Here is a 17,952-nt window from a genome sequence, read left to right as displayed (position 1 = left end):
CCGTGTAACGCTCCAGTCCTCTGCTCCCCTCTGTGTACCGCTCCTGTCCCCCGCCATCCCCCGCTCCCCTCTGTGTACCGCCTCTGGTTCTCCGCTCCTCTCTGTGTACCGCTCCTGTTCTCCACCGTGTACCGCTCCTGTCCCCCATGTACTGCTCTGGTCCCCCTCTATGTACTGCTTGTGTCCCCCGCCGTCCTCTGCTCCCCTCTGTGTACCGCTCCAGTCCCCCGCCATCCTCCGCTCCCCTCTGTGTACCGCCTCCGGTCCCCCGCCATCCTCCGCTCCCCTCTGTGTACCGCCTCCAGGCCTCCGCTCCCCTCTGTGTACCACCTCCCGCCCTCCGCTCACCTATGTGTACCGTTTCGGTCCCCCGCCGTGCTCCCCCCCCCCTCTGTCCCCAATCTTTTAGGATGGAGAGCAGAGGAAGGAGCCCTTTTCCGAATGAACAGTCAGTGATCACTGACTGTTTATTCATAACTGAGCATAGTAACTGTGTTACAATGTCTCAGTTTATGAATGGAGAGGAGCCGCTGTCTCCTTTTTACATTTATCTACAGTGCAGTTGAGGCTGCAGAGAAAGGGACTGGAGAATCTGTGTCCTCTGTCCCTTTCTCTGTCTCAAAGAGGAGATATCAGGGGTCCAATATCTCACCAAAGCCCCCCCCCAACAGAGCTGATAAAAAAAATAAAAATAAAGAATTGTAATAAATACCTGTTTAAAAGGTTAAATTGTAAAAATAATAAAAAGTTAAATAAAAAAAACACACTGACACCGCCCACTCCCCCCTGCCCCCCCCCCCCCCCCAAAAGTAAGCATTGTAAAAAAAAAAAAAAAAAAAAAAACTGACAGTCCACGCGTCGTCAGTACTGAATATTAGTGCCACTGTCAGAATAACATTTTTAAAAAAAGTATTCGGTATCGGCGAATACTTGGAAAAAAAGTATCAGTACTTGTACTCGGTCTAAAATAAGTGGTATCGGGACAACCCTAGTGTATATAGTCAGTTGATCCCCATAAAAGACAAAATGCTTCCATAGCATAAAATCCTTGGTGGTTTTATTTAATAAACGAACAATATTGCACTTACATTTTAGATGAATCAAAAATACCGAGCCGGCCGACTCTCGATTTGCAGCCCGTCACTCCGGGACCTGCGTGTACGCGATGACGTCGGCACGTCGCTGACGTGGGATTCTAAGCCAGTTCTTAGCTGGTGCTGCTTAGGTTGTGTTTTTTTCCAGCCAGTAAGATGAGGGATCATAAATTTCATAAATTTATAGAAAAAAAAAATATATTTTTGAAGCTGAAATCCAAGCAGATATAATAATCTACCACAATACGTATTGTTTCCTAGAAAATATTTTATATAAATATATAATTTTTAATATCGTTTTATACTTATCATTTCAGTATCATTTTATATCATAATTTTATAGAAAAATATATATTTTTGAAGTTGAACTCAAAGCAGATATAATAGTATACCACTACCGGTATATGTATTTTTAACCTTTTTCTGCCTACGCTACAGCTACAACGTGGGCCTCTACTTCTGGTAGGACGTCTGTATACATCCACCCACGTGTGCCCCCCTGTGACTGTTGTGTGCTTTGGACACAGATTAGGGTAAAGGGCCAGTCGCACCTTTTGCCATGTGATCAACAATCACAGTTGGTCACATGCAAACAGACTTGCCAGTAATCGACTCTCCTTACACAGACAGCGTGTGCAGAAAGGAGTGCCGGTCTGACAGGGCACAGTGAGCACACTGTTTACACTGATCATCAGGGCAGCCTCATTGGCGTCCGCCAGGGCAGCCACATCAGCACACATCAGTGAAATCGAAAATTTACTTACCGTATATACTTGAGTATACGCTGAGTTTTTCAGCACAGTTTTTTTGTGTTGAAAATGCCCCCCTCGGCTTATACTTGAGTCACCTTTTTGCGCCTGATCTCCCAGACATTGGGGACCCGGTAAAGGCCGGCTATAGGTTTTCAAAGCCGGGCACCCCTTCCATAGACTCCCATGTTAAACGTCAGTCTAGGCATGGACACAGTGAGGCAAGGACACAGTGAAACATGCACATGGGCACAGTGAGGCATGGGCACAGTGAGGCATGGACACAGTGAGGCATGCACATGGGCACAGTGAGGCATGCACATGGGCACAGTGAGGCATGCACATGGGCACAGTGAGGCATGCACATGGACACAGTGAGGCATGCACATGGGCACAGTGAGGAAAGGACACAGTGAGGCATGCACATGGGCACAGTGAGGCAAGGACACAGTGAGGCATGCACATGGGCACAGTGAGGCAAGGACACAGTGAGGCATGCACATGGGCACAGTGAGACATGGGAACAGTGAGGCATGGGCACAGTGAGACATGGGCACAGTGAGGCATGCACATGGGCACAGTGAGGCATACAGATGGACACCCTAGGCTTATACTCGAGTCAATACGTTTTCCCATTTTTTTGTGGTAAAATTAGGTGCCTCTGCTTATATTCGGGTCGGCTTATACTCGAGTATATACGGTATTCGCAAAATTGTATAACGGAAACAAAGAGAAACTTAAAAATGTAAAAACTCGAAAAATGATTGAAATGTCATATGGGTACAGTGTTGCATGACCACGCAATTGTCATTCTAATGCACACGATCGGACATTCCGACAATAAAACCGTGGATTTTTTTTTTCCGACGGATGTTGGCTCAAACTTGTCTTGAATACACACGGTCACACAAATATTGCTCGGAAATTCCGAATGTCAAGAACACGGTGACATACAACACGTACGACGAGCCGAGAAAAATTAAGTACAGTGATTCCGAGCATGCGTAGGATTTGGATACACATGATCGGAATTTCCGACGACAACTTTTGGTGTCGGAAAAATTGAGAACCAGCTCTCAAACATTTGTTGTCAGAAATTCCGACCGCAAATGTCCGATGGGGTTTATACACGGTCGCAATATCCGTCCAAAAGGTCACATCGACCGTTTGTTGTCGGAAATTCCGATCGTGCGTACGCTGCAAAAGTGTGACGCACTGAAAATTGGCCTGGGCAGGAAAGGAGTAAAAGTGCCCAGTATTGAAGTGGTTGAATAAGCTAAATCTGGTGCAGTTCTGCATAGAAACCAATCGGCTTCCAGGTTTTATTTTCAAAGCTTAATTGAACAAGCTGAAGTTAGAAGCTGATTGGTTACCATGTACAGCGGCAGCAGATTCTGAGTGCTCCAATTTTAGTAAATGTTCCCCTCCCCCATTTATTTCCATGATGCTATTTCACTTCTGGTTCTCCCCCCATGCAGACAATGCGGTGTTTAATCCAGAGTTGGCGCTGTGGATCAAGCAGGAGGAAGCGCATTCCTTCCCGGGGAAAGAGGACGGGACACTTCCTGCTGTGGAAGGTGAGAGAACATCGTACATGAATTAAATTTGCCATGGACCAAGCTGCCCAAAGGTTGGCACCAAGAGTGTCTAGTGAGCCCATGAAAATGGGAACTCCGCCTACAGAGGTCAGCCTCCACCTCTCAATGAGGAGCTCGGTTACGCCCCCTGCAGTACCTGTTTGTAGCTGCAGCATTTCATTGGGGGATGTAAGTTAGAGGGAGGGTCTGGTCATGGCACAGCTTGGACATTGGAGAGAGAGGCTCAGACAAGGCTGACACCTCGGGGGCCGGCTTTGGACAGCAGGTTTTAGGTATAGACTGGTATAATTTAAATAGCAGGCAAGTGTTTTTTTATTATTTATTATTGGATCATTTACCTGAGTATAAATTTAGCTTGAATTTTAATACCTCCTTGCTGTCCATCATAGTTTCTCATATGGATCTGTAGATTGTCCTGCTATACAGATATATATATATATATATATATATATATATATATATATATATATATATATATATATATATATATATATATATATATATATATATAAGCAGAAGATAATAAAGGCCTCACATTCTTAAATTTCCAGTCTCATTATTTGTTGAATCTATTGACCTGAACATGCATATTTCAAGCCAGAGAAAAAAAAGTCTGTTAACTACTTGGGTTTTAGTTGCTTACATTTGCAAATGCAGTGAAACCTCGGATTGCGAGTAACGCGGTTAACGAGCGTTTCGCAATACGAGCACTGTGCCGGATTCACAAAGAGTTACGCCGGCGTATCGGTAGATACGCCGACATAACTCGGAATCTAAGCCCGTCGTAAGTTTAAGTGTATGCTCAAACTGAGATACACTTAAACCTATCTAAGATACGACGGCCGGCTTTTTCGGCGTAAGGTTGCTCCTGCTTTTGTGAGGCGTACGCAATGTTAAGTATGGACGTCGTTCCCGCTTCGAATTTTGAAATTTTGTACGTCGTTTGCGTAAGTCGTTCGCGAATAGGGCTGTATGTAAGTTACGTTCACGTCTAAAGCATTGACGATTTGCGGCGGAATTTCGAGCATGCGCACTGGGATTCTTTTACAAACGGCGCATGTGCCGTTAGTAAAAAACTTCAAATACGTGGGGTCACCATTAATTAAAATAAGACACGCCCACATCATCCCCATTTGAATTAGGCGCGCTTACGCCGGCCCCATTTACGCTACCCCGCCGTAAGTTAGGAGGCAAGTGCTTTGTGAATACAGCACTTGCCTCTCTAACTTACAGCGGCGTAGCGTAAATACGATACACTACGCCGCCATAAAAATGCGCGGATCTACCTGAATCCGGCCCACTGTATTTAAAAAAATCCTGACTCGGTTTGCAAGCGTTGTCTCGCAAAAGAGCAGGATTCAAGCCACTGCGGTGTACAGTACCACGTTTGGCCTGAGGTGGGGGGCGCGGAGCCGTTAGGAAATGCTCGGAAAATCTTGGAAATACTCAGTTCCCGAGCCCTTACTAGGTTTTCCGAGTTCAGCCGAGCCGTCCTCAGGCCTTTCCGAGTGTTACCAAGGCTCTCCGATGCCCCCCCACCTCTGGTCACATGTGGTATTGCAGGGGAAAGAAAGGTTGGGTCTGGTGGGTCTGCTGGACAGTCAGTGGCTGCTCAGGAGGCCAGGAGTGCCGGCAATGCACGAGGCAAAATGTAGAAGCTGAAAGGATGGACAGCCGCACTTCCAAAAAAAAACTTGGGTTGTCTTTATTAACCACTTGCCCACCGCCTCATGTCTAAAAGACGTCCTGTTTTTAAAGATGTATATCTCGGTAACGGCAGCAGCTGCTGCCACAACCGAGGTATGCATCTTTAGTGCCGACGGTCCTGTAAACGATAACGGCGGATTCGCCGCGGGATCGCCGTTATCGGTGGCGGGAGAGGGCTCCCGCCGCTCTCCCGCACCCTCCGCCGCTTACCGGAGCCGTCGGTAGCGGCGGAGGAGATCGGGTCCGTTCGGCAAGTGACTGGGGACGAGACTGAAGGAAAAATCTCCTTCGCCCGTCCCCATAGCTCTGCTGGGCGGAAGTGACGTCAAAACGTCAGTCCCGCCCAGCGTCTTAAAGCAACATTTTTTTTTCTGTCATTTAAAAAAATGACAGTTTAATTTTTTTTTTCTTTTTTTGCATTTAAGCCTAAATATGAGATGTGAGGTCTTTTTGACCCCAGATCTCATATTTAAGAGGACCTGTCATGCTTTTTTCTATTACAAGGGATGTTTACATTCCTTGTAATAGGAATAAAAGTGATATTTTTTTTATTTTTTTTTATTTCAGTGTAAAAAATTATAAAAATAAATAAGAAAACAAAAAAAAAAAATTAAAAACGCCCCGTCCCGACGAGCTCGCGCGCAAAAGCGAAGGCATACGCCAGTAGCGCCCGCATATGAAAACGGTGTTCAAACCACACAAGTGAGGTATCGCCGCGATCGTTAGAGCGAGAGCAATAATTCTAGCCCTAGACCTACTCTGTAGCTTAAAAAATGCAACCTGTAGAATTTTTTAAACGTCGCCTATCGAGATTTTTAAGGGTAAAAGTTTGACGCCATGCCACGAGCGGGCGCAATTTTTAAGCGTGTCATGTTGGGTATCATTTTACTCGGCGTAACATTATCTTTCACAATATATAAAAAAATTGGGCAAAAATTATTGTTGTCTTATTTTTTAATTCAAAAAAGTGATTTTTTCCCAAAAAAAAGTGCGCTTGTAAGACCGCTGCGCAAATACGGTGTGACAAAAAGTATTGCAATGACTGCCATTTTATTCCCTAGGATGTCTGCTAAAAAAAATATATATATAATGTTTGGGGGTTCTGATTAATTTTCTAGCAAAAAAATTGTGATTTTCACATGAAGGAGAGAAGTGCCAGAATAGGCCCGGTGGTCAAGTGGTTAAAAACCGTGGATGGAAGTGCCGGCAATGCACGAGGCTATGACCAAGCACTGATCGCAGTGCGAAACGCGTAGGCTGTATCCCACCCGTTGCTGTTATTTGTAGTGCCTTTTCCATCCACGGTTTTTAATAAAGACAACCCAAGTTTTTTTTTTGGAAGTGCGGCTGTCCATTCTTTCAGCTGGTATTGCATGCCATTGAAGTCAATGCGGAACAAATTATTTTCGTTTCCATTGACTTCTATGGGGAAACTCGCTTTGATATGTGAGTGCTTTGGATTGCTAGCATTCTCCTGGAACGGATTATGCTCGTAATCCAAGGTTCCATTGTATATGTGGAAGCCACACTGCTACATCAAAGTACCTCTGATAAGTGTGGACCGCAGCTCTAAACTATCTGAGTTTCTATTGGTGACATACGCTGATCTGCCATAATGTTCTGACCCACCTGCCATAACCAGTCAAGGCATGGATTCCAATAGACCTCTGAGGTTATGCTGTGGTATGTGGCACTAAGCCTTCAGTAGCAGATCCTGTAAGTTGTGAGGTGGGCCTTCATGGTTCTGACTCGTTTTTCCAGCACGTCCCAGAGATGCTCGGTTGGATTGAGATCTGCAGAATTTGTAGGCCAGGTCAACACCTCAAACTCGTTGCTGTGTTCTTTTGACCATTCTAAAATTCATCAGACCAGGCCACTTTCTTCCATTTCTGTGTGGTTCAGTTCTGATGCTCATGTGCCCATTGTAGGTGCTTTTGGCTGTGGACATGGGTCAGCATTGGCACTCTAACTGGTCTAGGGCTACATAGCCCCATACACAAAAAACTGTGATGTATTGTGTGTTCTGAAATTTTTCTGTCTAGCATTACCGTTTTCAGCATTTTGAACTACAGTAGTTCGTCAGTTGGAATGAATTACATGGGCTAGCCTTCGCTCCCCACAATCATAAGTGAGCCTTGGCTGCCCACGACCCTATCTCCGGTTTGCCGTTTTTCTGTCGGGAAGTGCTCCCCCCCCCCCCTATCGAATGGTGCCAGGACGAATGCGCCGTACGTCATAGCACAACTGCTGATTTGCCGATCAGCTGGGCTGACGTAACCATGGCGCATGCGCACATCGTAGGCCGTATCTCTCGATGGGAGATACCATTTTCTCTTTTTGTCCATGGAGGGACACAGCTTCCTTAAATCTTAACTTGTGGGTTATGTTCCTGTTCTATAGGAGAGGACTAGGCAGAACATGTTGGATATTTAAATACATGTTACTTTAAACAGAGTTGAACAGCCCCACCCAGGGGGTGGTCCCTCCAGACATAAGCCTCCACCCTGCAGTCAGCAGCTCAGTTTTTTTCTGCCTAGTAGAGGAGTAGGACCTGGCTCCCTTTGGACTCGGGGTCCTGAAGTAATTTTTTATTTTATTTTTATGATTTTATTTTGAAGAATCAACTGTTGGCTGGGTGACAGGCTGGATAATATAGATCAGGGATATGCAATTAGCGGACCTCCAGCTGTTGCAGAACTACGATTCCCATGAGGCATAGCAAGACTCGTCACAGCAACAAGCATGACACCCAGAGTCAGAGGCATGATGGGACTTGTAGTTTTGCAACAACTGGAGGTCCGCTAATTGCATATCCCTGATATAGATCCTTGTAGTCCCCCAGTCTGGCCATCAAGCACGAGCAGGCCTTAGCTACGCGCTGGGTCGGCCATGACATACCCAATGGTTCCAGGGGTGGCTGGTGAGCTATATGCTCCAGGGTTCACATATGACTGGGCTGCTTGCTGTCTCAGTCACAGTGGACCGGGCCGACAGCTACTCCGTATTACTTGGTTGAAGGTCTGTCAGGAACGCACCAGCAGGGACTGTAAGTAAAGTTCCTCCTGCCTCGGCAGGATGGAACAGCTGGGCATTCCCGGGAAGGGGGTTCTCCTGTCGTCCTCTTTCTTTGTCACCCTTTTTCCTCCTTCCCTTGCGGGGCTCGCTGCGACCGGGGTATACCTTTTGTGGGTCTCCAGGTCCCGGGTATGGTCTGTGGGGGTGTCCAGGACATTGTGTTGTCATCTTTTTGTGCAAATCCTAAATAGAAGGTGATTTAATCTTTGGATGATGTTCGAGCTGTTCAAATTTATCAGCATCTAGTAATAGTAAATCGATTTCATTATGTTGAAAATTCTGCAGCCAGAGTCCTGACCTAGGTTCGGTACAAGTGATCATATTACCCCTATCCTGAAGTTCTTGCACTGGCTACCCGTCAGGTTTCACATAGACTTTAAGATCCTCTTGCTCACCTACAAGGCTCTTCATGGCTTGGCACCCCATTATCTCTCTGAACTTTTTTTTCAACCTAACCCCCCCCCCCCTCCTCTCGAAACCTCCGCTCCTCAAATTCTGGTTTACTGTGTGTCCCCCCTATTCACCAACACTCAATGGGAGACAGAGCCTTCTCATGCTATGCTCCAAAACTCTGGAATTATTTTCCTAAGAAAATCAGAGAGTCACTGTGACAGGAGGGCCCGTGGAACCCAGAATCCGTTGGAAAAGTTGGGAAACCCTTGTTTCAGCTCCCCATGCACCTCTTATGTCTAAGTCACCATCCTGGCACAGGGTGAGTGAGAAAATGTCTTGGATTACTTAAAATGGGACAGTAATATTTATCCACAATATCTCCCAGGATATATGTAAAGACTATTCTTGATTCTTTTTATTCTGAACTCAACACGTTGAGAGAGCTGATAGCATTGGCCTCTGTATAATGTAGGAGACAGGCTGACTCTTACTGGAGCTCCTGTTATTGTGTGAAGGTGTCCTGTGTTTATACTTATGATAAAGTATAATCTACTGTGTGAAGCTCAATGACAACAAGTCTGACCTGTAGTGAAATCCTGATTAATCATAACAATGCCCGGGAGGAGGCATGGAGTCGCGTCGGCTGCTTTAAGGGATTAGTTAATTAGCTCATGTTAATTTGTTTCTGGTTACAGGTGTATTAGAATAATATGAGCAGGAGGTAGTAACCTCCTCTTTTAACTGTATATAAGACTTGTATTTTGGTCCTAATAAACAGTTAATGTTCTGCAATCAAACGAGTATCGTCTTGTTGTAGTTGTTAGCGGTTTGAATATCTGATATCTATATTCAGACTGGGAGGAAGTAGTATATGACGAAAGAACTCAAGCGGAGTGTGGGACGTTTCGTCACAGTCACCGTCTCTAAACGCATAAAAATCAAATCTAAAAACATTTTTCTTTAGACAAGCTTTCACTTAACTGTCCGTTTTTTTCCCCTTATGTTATCCTGTGTATTTCTTGTGTCTTTCTTGTAAAGCGCTATGAAAAGCCACCTTTTAACCACTTGCCGACCAGCCGCCGATCCCGCGAACCACTGTAGGTGTATGTCAGTCCCTTTTAAAGTGAGATAGCAGGCGCGCCCGCTGCATCACGGGTGTGCCAATGCTCGTGACTGGCGGTCGTGAGCATGTGAGGCAGAACAGGGACATGTGTGTGTGTGTGTGTGTGTGTGTGTGTGTAAACACGCAAATACCTTTTTTGTTCTGTGAGTAAAGACAGATCGTGAGTTTCTAATACCGTGTTTCCCCGAAAATAAGACGCCGTCTTATATTTATTTTTCCTCCAGAAATCACACTATGGCTTATTTTCGGGGGATGTCTTATTTTTTTTACCGGCAAGTATGGTACAACAGTATGGAGCCGACCTTACCGTATTTATGGGGCTGCCGACACCTCTCCGGTCACTTAGAGATAGCGTGGAGCAGATAAGAAGGGCTGCACAACTTCTTTACAGCTCCTGAGCTCCGCACCAGTACAGTACGCCTATCACGTCTTGTTGTCCCGCCCGCGCCGCTACGCATACGACACGCCATCGCTACGTCTTATTTTCGGGGGGATGTCTTATATTTCGATCTTGCGTCGAAATCCCGCTACGGCTTATTTTCGGAGTACGTCTTATTTTCGGGGAAACACGGTAGCTAGGAACCACGATCTGTCATTTCTTCAGTCCCATCCCCCTACAGTTAGAAACACACCTAGGGAACACAACCCCTTGATCACCCCCCTAGTGTTAACCCCTTCCCTGCCAGTGACATTGTTACAGTAATCAGTGCATTTTTATAGCATTGATCGCTGTATAGATTTCACTGGTCCCAGAAATGTGTCAAAAGTGTCCCATGTGTCCGCCATAATGTTGCAGTCCCAATAAAAATCGCAGATCGCCGCCATTACTAGTAAAAATAAAAATAAAAAATGCTATAAATCTATCCCCTGTTTTGTAGACATTATAACTTTTGCGCAAACCAATCAATATACACTTATTATTTTTATTACCAAAAATATGTAGAATACATATTTGACCTAAACTGAGAATTTTTTTTATTAAAAAAAAATTTAAAAGAAGTACAAAATATGCTGTGTTTTTTTTTCTTTTTCAAAATTGGCACTTTCTTTTTTTTTTTTGTTTTTTTTGTTTATCGTGCAAAAAATTAAATCGCAGAGATTATCAAATACCACCAAAAGAAAGCTCTATTTGTGGGAGAAAAAAAGGACGTCAATTTTGTTTGGGTACAGCATCGCACGACCGCGCAATTGTACGTTAAAGCGACGCTGTGCCGAATCGCATAAAGTGGCCCGGTCATTGAGCAGCCAATTCTTCCGGGGCTAAAGTGGTTAAAGGCGCTATATAAAATGAATAAAAAGTTTATTATTACTATGATGGTTGAGGGAAATATATTAATGGATGGGAGCATCTTGGCAATGTTCTAGCTGCAAGGTAGGATGGGAGAACACCACATCTGGGAGTTTCCCTGTCAAGGCTTTGGGAAGGTGAATGCAGTGCATCCATAAAGTATTCACAGCACTTCACTTTTTCCACATTTTGCCATGTTGCAGCCTTATTCCAAAAAGGATTAAATTCTGTATTTTCCTCAAAATCCCCCATAATGACAATGTGAAAGGCGTCTGTTTGAAATCTTTGTAAATGTATTAAAAACGAAAAAAATCTCATGTACAAAAGTATTCAAAGCCTTTGCCACAACACTCAACATTGAACACTAATCATCCTTAAGATGTTTCTACAACTTGATTGGTAAATCAACCTGTAGTAAATTCAGTTGATTGGACATTATTTGGAAAGACACACGCCTGTCTATATAAGGTCCCACAATTAACAGTGCATTGCAGAACACAATCCAATCCACGAAGTCCAAGGAATTATCTGTAGACCTCCCAGACAGGATTGTATTGCGGCACAGATCTGGGGAAGGGTACAGAAACATTTCTGCAACATTGAAGGTCCCAGTGAGCACAATGGCCTCCATCATCCGTAAATGGAAAACATTTGGAACCCCCAGGACTCTTCCTAGAGCAGGCCGCCTGGCCAAACTGAGATGGTCACTGACAGAGCTCCAGCGTTTCTCTGTGGAGAGAGGAGAACCTTCCAGAAGAACAACCATCTCTACAACGCTCCACCAATCAGGCCTGTATGGTCGAGTGGCCAGACGGAAGCCACACCTCAGTAAAAGGCACATGACACCCCGCCTGGAGTTTGCCAAAAGGCACCTGAAGGACTCTCAGACCTTGAGAAACAAAATTCTCTGGTCTCATGAAACAAAGATTGAACTCTTTGGCCTGAATGACAAGCGTCATGTCTGAAGGAAACCAGATACCGCTCATCACCTGGCCAATACCATCCCTACAGTGAAGCATGGTGGTGGCAAAATCATTCTGTGAGGATGTATTTCAGTGGCAGGAACTGGGAGACTAGTCAGGATTATTTTTTGTGGATATTTATTATAGCAAAAAGCAAATATTGCTTTTTTTTTTTTTTTTTTTTTAAATTGTCGCTATATCTTTGTTTTTGCCCCCATGGCTGGGCATCTTAAAGGGGGCGTGCCTGTACGTCCATATGCCCAGCCGTGCCACTTTGCCGACGTAAATAGTCGTGCAGCGGTCATTAAGCGCTTAAAAGAATAAACTTCCCAGCCCTGGGAGAGGACGAATGGGACGACTGTATATCTACCTTCATTCCGTCTATGATGGCAGTTAAGGACAGGTTCATCCAACTTAAGTTCCTACACAGAGCATACTATACTCCACAGAGAATGGCAAATATATACCCACATCTCGATCCCAATTGCTCTAGATGTAGAAATGAAGTGGGAACATTTTGGCATATGGTCTGGTCCTGCCCTAAGCTCCGGTCATATTGGGAGGGGATAGCAGAGACATTGAACGACCTGAGCGGGACAAGGGTACCAGCGGAACCCATGGTGCTTCTGCTGAGGTCGAGGGGGACCGATATAGCAAATTGTGTATTACCTTCTCACTGTTCTACGCCAGAAGGGAGATAATGCTACACTGGAAATCGGCCACCCCACCCACCCCTGTATCTTGGGGAAAAAAAGCTGTTAACTGTATTACCCTTGTACCAACTTACCTACGAGAGCAGGCAATGTCTGGGTAAAATTTGATAAAGTGTGGTCAGCATGGATAGACGCTTGTGGGTGAGGGAATGCGAATGGGGGGACCCAAGGTGAACGGTTGAGGTACTTTCCCTGGGCATCGGGGGACCCTCTCAGTCAGGCTATGCTCCTACAGTAGGGGCGAAGGACTAGTAGCTGAAGCTAGACCTGGAGCTACCCACTCAATGGTTTGGGGGGGGGACTATCACGGTACTGATAAATATGCATAAAACATAATGATGTAAAAAAGTTTATTATATAAAAATTACAAAACAAATAATTGTACAGTTCATTGATTGGTCAACGTCGACTAGTTTTGCGGGGTTGCCGTTTCGTCAGGACTGCCAATCTATAGAATAATGCAATACGAATATGTGACAAACATCAGCGATACAATAATAATTAAATAATTATTTAATTATTATTGTTGTATCGCTGATGTTTGTCACAAACTGTACAATTATTTGTTTTGCAATTTTTATATATTAATAAACTTTTTTACATCATTATGTTTTATGCATATTTATCAGTACCGTGATAGTTCCCCCCCCCCCCCAAACCATTGAGTGGGTAGCTCCAGGTCTAGCTTCAGCTACTAGTCCTTCGCCCCTACTCTCCCCCATTTTCTATTATAATTGGGATGATGGTACACTTTTACTCTATTATTTCATACATGAGGCCATACTCCCCATTTTATGCTCCTACAGTGTCCCATGAGGTGGCACTGGGTTTTTGGCAGCCCTTCCACCCCCCCCCCCCCCCCCCGAGACACAAAGTCGTCATCCGGTGGGATCTGAGGGTAAGCTACCCTTTTCCCCCGAAAATAACACAGTGTCTTATATAAATTTTTGCTCCCAATGATGCGGGATGTCTTTTTTTTCAACGAAGAAGAATACGGTATACATTTATTGTTGAACAAAAAAATTAAATGTATTACCTGTATACGACGGGGAGGGGGAATCAAAATGACACAGGAGAATCAGAGGGGGGGGATTACCATTTTAGTAACCCCTTCTGATCCTTCTGTGTCATTTTGATTCCTCCCTCTGATCCTGCTGTGTCATTTTAAGTGATCCCCCACCCATGTGCCAGTGGACACTTTCACTAGACATCCCCCCCACTCATTTATCAGACATTTCCCCCCTACCTCAGTCACCCCTGTGTGTCAACACAATGTGCCTGACTCCTGCTCCACACTACTCACTGTCTAATTGTGAATCTTCCAGACTCCGTCAGGGCAGAGCAAGCAGCAGACGGCAGCTTGTCCTGGCGGCGGCGCAGGCTCTCTGATGAAAAGAGACCATGCACTTCCTGTCTGCGTTGCGGCCAATAGTGAGCTGCGTTGTGGCGCCCGCCGCTACAGTCCAGGGTACAGAGTTACGGTAGCTTCAGTGGGCTTTATTATCGGGATGCCTTATGTTCGGGGGAGGCCCTATTATCGGGGAGGTCTTATTTTCGCGGTGGTGCCTTATATTTCAGCGAGAGGCAAAACTGTAGATAGGTCTTATTTTTGGGGGATGTCTTACTTTCGGGGAAACAGGGTAATGAATAAGGAACCAGACAGCAATCCGTTTTGAGCGAGTCGCAGTCGGTACGCTCCCCTGCGGGATTTGACTGTTATGTGTACTGTTATTGACATTCTTTCACTGCGAATTGACTCTGTAAACAATATTTATAGGGAATGAAATGTATGTCTATAGCGGACTATGCTGTAATGATGAATTGTTTAATAAAAATGTTTTACTGTTAAAAAAAATAATAAACTATTTAACGGCTATTGACGTGGAAATTATGAATCTTGTGCCTGGAATTAATGACCATCGGTCAGGGAGACATTTTCTGGTGATGTTGAGTTGTGTTGATGTAGGGTTGTTGGGTTCTAGCTAGTCTCCACCTTTTGGAACGTATACAGCTTTGGCTCACCTTCGGCACACAGACCTGTAACCTGGTTCCTTCCTGTCCCTTTCAGCACTGAGCCAGCACGCCCCAACTGAAGGGACACATTGGACAAAGGCTGGAAGCCTACCCAAGCCTTCCTGCGACAAGCCGGCCGTGCACAAGCGCAACGGGCTAAAGCTGAGGGAGAAGATCCTGGTGCTGTGTGCCTTTGAAAACAAGGAGTCGGTGGGATCCCTGGCTACCCAATTCGGAGTCAGCCGTGCTCAGATCGTCCAGATAATAAAGCGTCGGGAGGAACTACTAAACGCTCTGCAGAACAACGTGAGCGGAGATCGCATCAGAAGGCAGAGGAGGACTGCTAACGATCAGGTTAATTCAGCAGTGTGGGACTGGTTGCTGTCCGTCCGTGGCACTGACATCACGCTCTCCGGCCGCATCATCCGGGAGAAGGCCCTGCAGGTTGCTCGGGACATGGGCATCCAGGACTTCAAAGCTTCCAATGGCTGGTTGGAGAGCTTCAAAAAAACGCACAACATCCATCGGAGCTCTTTGTCCTCCTCCATGATGGCACCTGGGGATGATCGGATCGATGAGTGGCTGGCCAGCTTCACTACCACAGACAGATAGCGACAAGCTCCCGTTCTGGAGACCTTGCAGACGGAGAACTCGTATATTTATTTTTGGATTTATTTATTTTTCTAGTCTGGAGTCTTCTGTTTGTGCCATCACGGCCAGAAAGTAATGCAGTCATTGGAAGGCTCTGCAGATTTGGACTCCTGTCCGTGGACTTGGTATGGCCTTGAAGAACTGCATTACCTTGGTATCAAGCTACGTCGCAAAGCATTGCCTTATTGGTCAGAATTTCATACCCTGGTCGTGGTTAAAGTGGAAGTAAACCCCCCTATTGTTTCCAGCCAAGGAAGCTGCCATCTTGGCCTATGTTTAATCTACAACTTCCATGATGTTTCACATGTGATCAGTTATGACACCAGCCATTGGATGGTTTGATAGTTTGGTTGAGAGCACAACCAATGGGAGTGTTATATTTCCGGCGCATCCCGGAAAGGTAACTGTTTTATGGATGGGTTTACTTCCGCTTTAATGATGATGGTTGTTAAAGATTCTGTTAGAGTTGTTCAAAGCACTGATCTGAGTTACGTTATTTGTACTGGTTTTATGGTTTCTTGCCTTGGTTTACTTGAGAGACATTGTAATGCCGCGTACACACGATCGGAAATTCCGACAACAAAACCTTGGATTTTTTTTCCCCCAGCGGATGTTGGCTTAAACTTGTCTTGCATACACACGGTCACACAAATGTTGTTGGAAATTCCGAACGTCAAAGACGCGGTGACGTACAACACGTACGACGAGCCGTGATCATTGAAGCTCAATAGGCAGTTCGGATCTTCTGCTTGATTCTGAGCATGCGTATATTCTTGTGCGTTGGAATTGCATACAGACGATCGGAATTTCCGACAAGAACTTTTCTTGTCAGAAAATTTAAGAAACAACTCTCAAATTCTTGTTGTGGGAAATTCCGACGGCAAATGTCCGATGGAGCCTACACACGGTCGGAATTTCCGACAAAAAGCTCCCATCGAACGTTTCCAGACTGTTTCGTCCAGGTCTTGTCTTCATGTTTCCATTGAACATATAGTTATATTTTTATCCTAAAGCAGATATTTTAGCTTTATAATTATTAAATATAATAAATAAATAATAAAAAGTTGCCCAGTACTTGAATTTTTTTTTGCTGCAATTCTTACCGCTAATCCAGCACTGTCACTCTGAGAAAGTCCTTTCTAAATACCACTAGGTGTCTTCAATCCTCCAGTGTTTTAATGTCGGACAGCATCATCCAGTCACACACCAAAAGAACATTTCCTATGGGACTGTTAACCACTTAAGACCCGGACCAATATGCAGGTAAAGGACCAGGCCCCTTTTTGCGATTCGGCACTGCGTTGCTTTAACTGACAATTGCGCGGTCGTGCGACGTGGCTCCCAAACAAAATTGGCGTCCTTTCTTTTCCCCACAAATAGAGCTTTCTTTTGGGGGTATTTGATCACCTCTGCGGTTTTTATTTTATGCGCTATAAACAAAAATAGAGCGACAATTTAAAAAAAATGCAATGGGCTAGATTCAGGTAGCTGCGCCCCTTCTTACGGCGGTGCAGCGTATCGTATTTACGCTACGCCGCCGCAACTTACAGGAGCAAGTGCAGTATTCACAAAGCACTTGCTCCGTAAGTTGCGGCGGCGTAGCGTAAATGGGACCGGCGTAAGCCCGCGTAATTCAAATGTGGAAGGGGGGGGGGTCGTTTTTTTATGCTAATATGTGATGACCTGATGTGATTTACGAATGGCGCATGCGCCCTCCGTGTGCATATCCCAGTGTGCATTGCTTCAAATGACGTCGCAAGGATGTCATTGGTTTTGACGTGAAAGTAAATTACGTCCAGCCCTATTCGCGAACGACTTACGCAAAAAATTCAAATTTTGAAGCGGGAACGACGTCCATACTTGACATTGGCTGCGCCACCTAATAGCAGGAGCAACGTTACGCCAAAAAAGCCTTACGCAAACGACGTAAAAAACTACCGCCGGGCGCACGTACATTTGTGAATCGGCGTAACTAGGTAATTTGCATACTCTACACCGAAAACAACGGAAGCGCCACCTAGCGGCCTGCGTGAGAATGCACCCTAAGATACGACGGCGTAAGAGACTTATGCCAGTCGTATCTTAGGCTAATGTTGGCGTATCTTGCTTTCTGAATACAGAAAGAAGATACGCCGGCGCAGCTTTGAATTTACGCGGCGTATCTATGGATACGCCGGCGTAAATCGTTGCTGAATCTAGCCCACTATTTTAAACTTTTTGCTATAATAAATATCTCCCAACAATTATATATAAAAAAAAATGTTTTCCTCAGTTTAGGCCGATACGTATTCTACCTATTTTTGGTAAAAAAAAAATCGCAATAAGCTATTCATTGGTTTGAGCAAAATTTATAGCGTTAACAAAATAGTGGATAGTTTTATGACATTTTTATTAATAATGTTTTTTTTTTTTTTTTTTTACTAATTAGCGATTTTTTTTTTTCGTGACTGCGACATTATGGCGGACACATCGGACACCTTTGACACATTTTTGGGACCATTGTCATTTTCACAGCGAAAAGCTATAAAAATGCACTGATTACTGTGAAAATGACACTGGCAGTGAAGGGGTTAACCAGGAAGGGGC

At 44.9% G+C, this 17,952-nt stretch overlaps 1 protein-coding gene across 1 annotated transcript in view; it reads left to right on the top strand.

The window, feature by feature from the left end:
- The window catches only part of LOC120935585, an 83,430-nt gene that overhangs the window by 58,652 nt on the left and 6,826 nt on the right, over nt 1-17,952 (top strand). The window contains exon 12 of the mRNA XM_040347633.1: nt 3,322-3,420. Coding sequence (XP_040203567.1) covers nt 3,322-3,420 — 99 coding nt within the window. The remainder of the gene's footprint in view (nt 1-3,321; nt 3,421-17,952) is intronic.

The sequence above is a fragment of the Rana temporaria genome, chromosome 4, assembly GCF_905171775.1.
Source record: "Rana temporaria chromosome 4, aRanTem1.1, whole genome shotgun sequence".
In the NCBI taxonomy this organism is placed as follows: domain Eukaryota; kingdom Metazoa; phylum Chordata; class Amphibia; order Anura; family Ranidae; genus Rana; species Rana temporaria.
The sequence above is the reverse complement of the archived record's forward strand: the minus strand, read 5'-3'. Positions and strand labels throughout refer to the sequence as shown.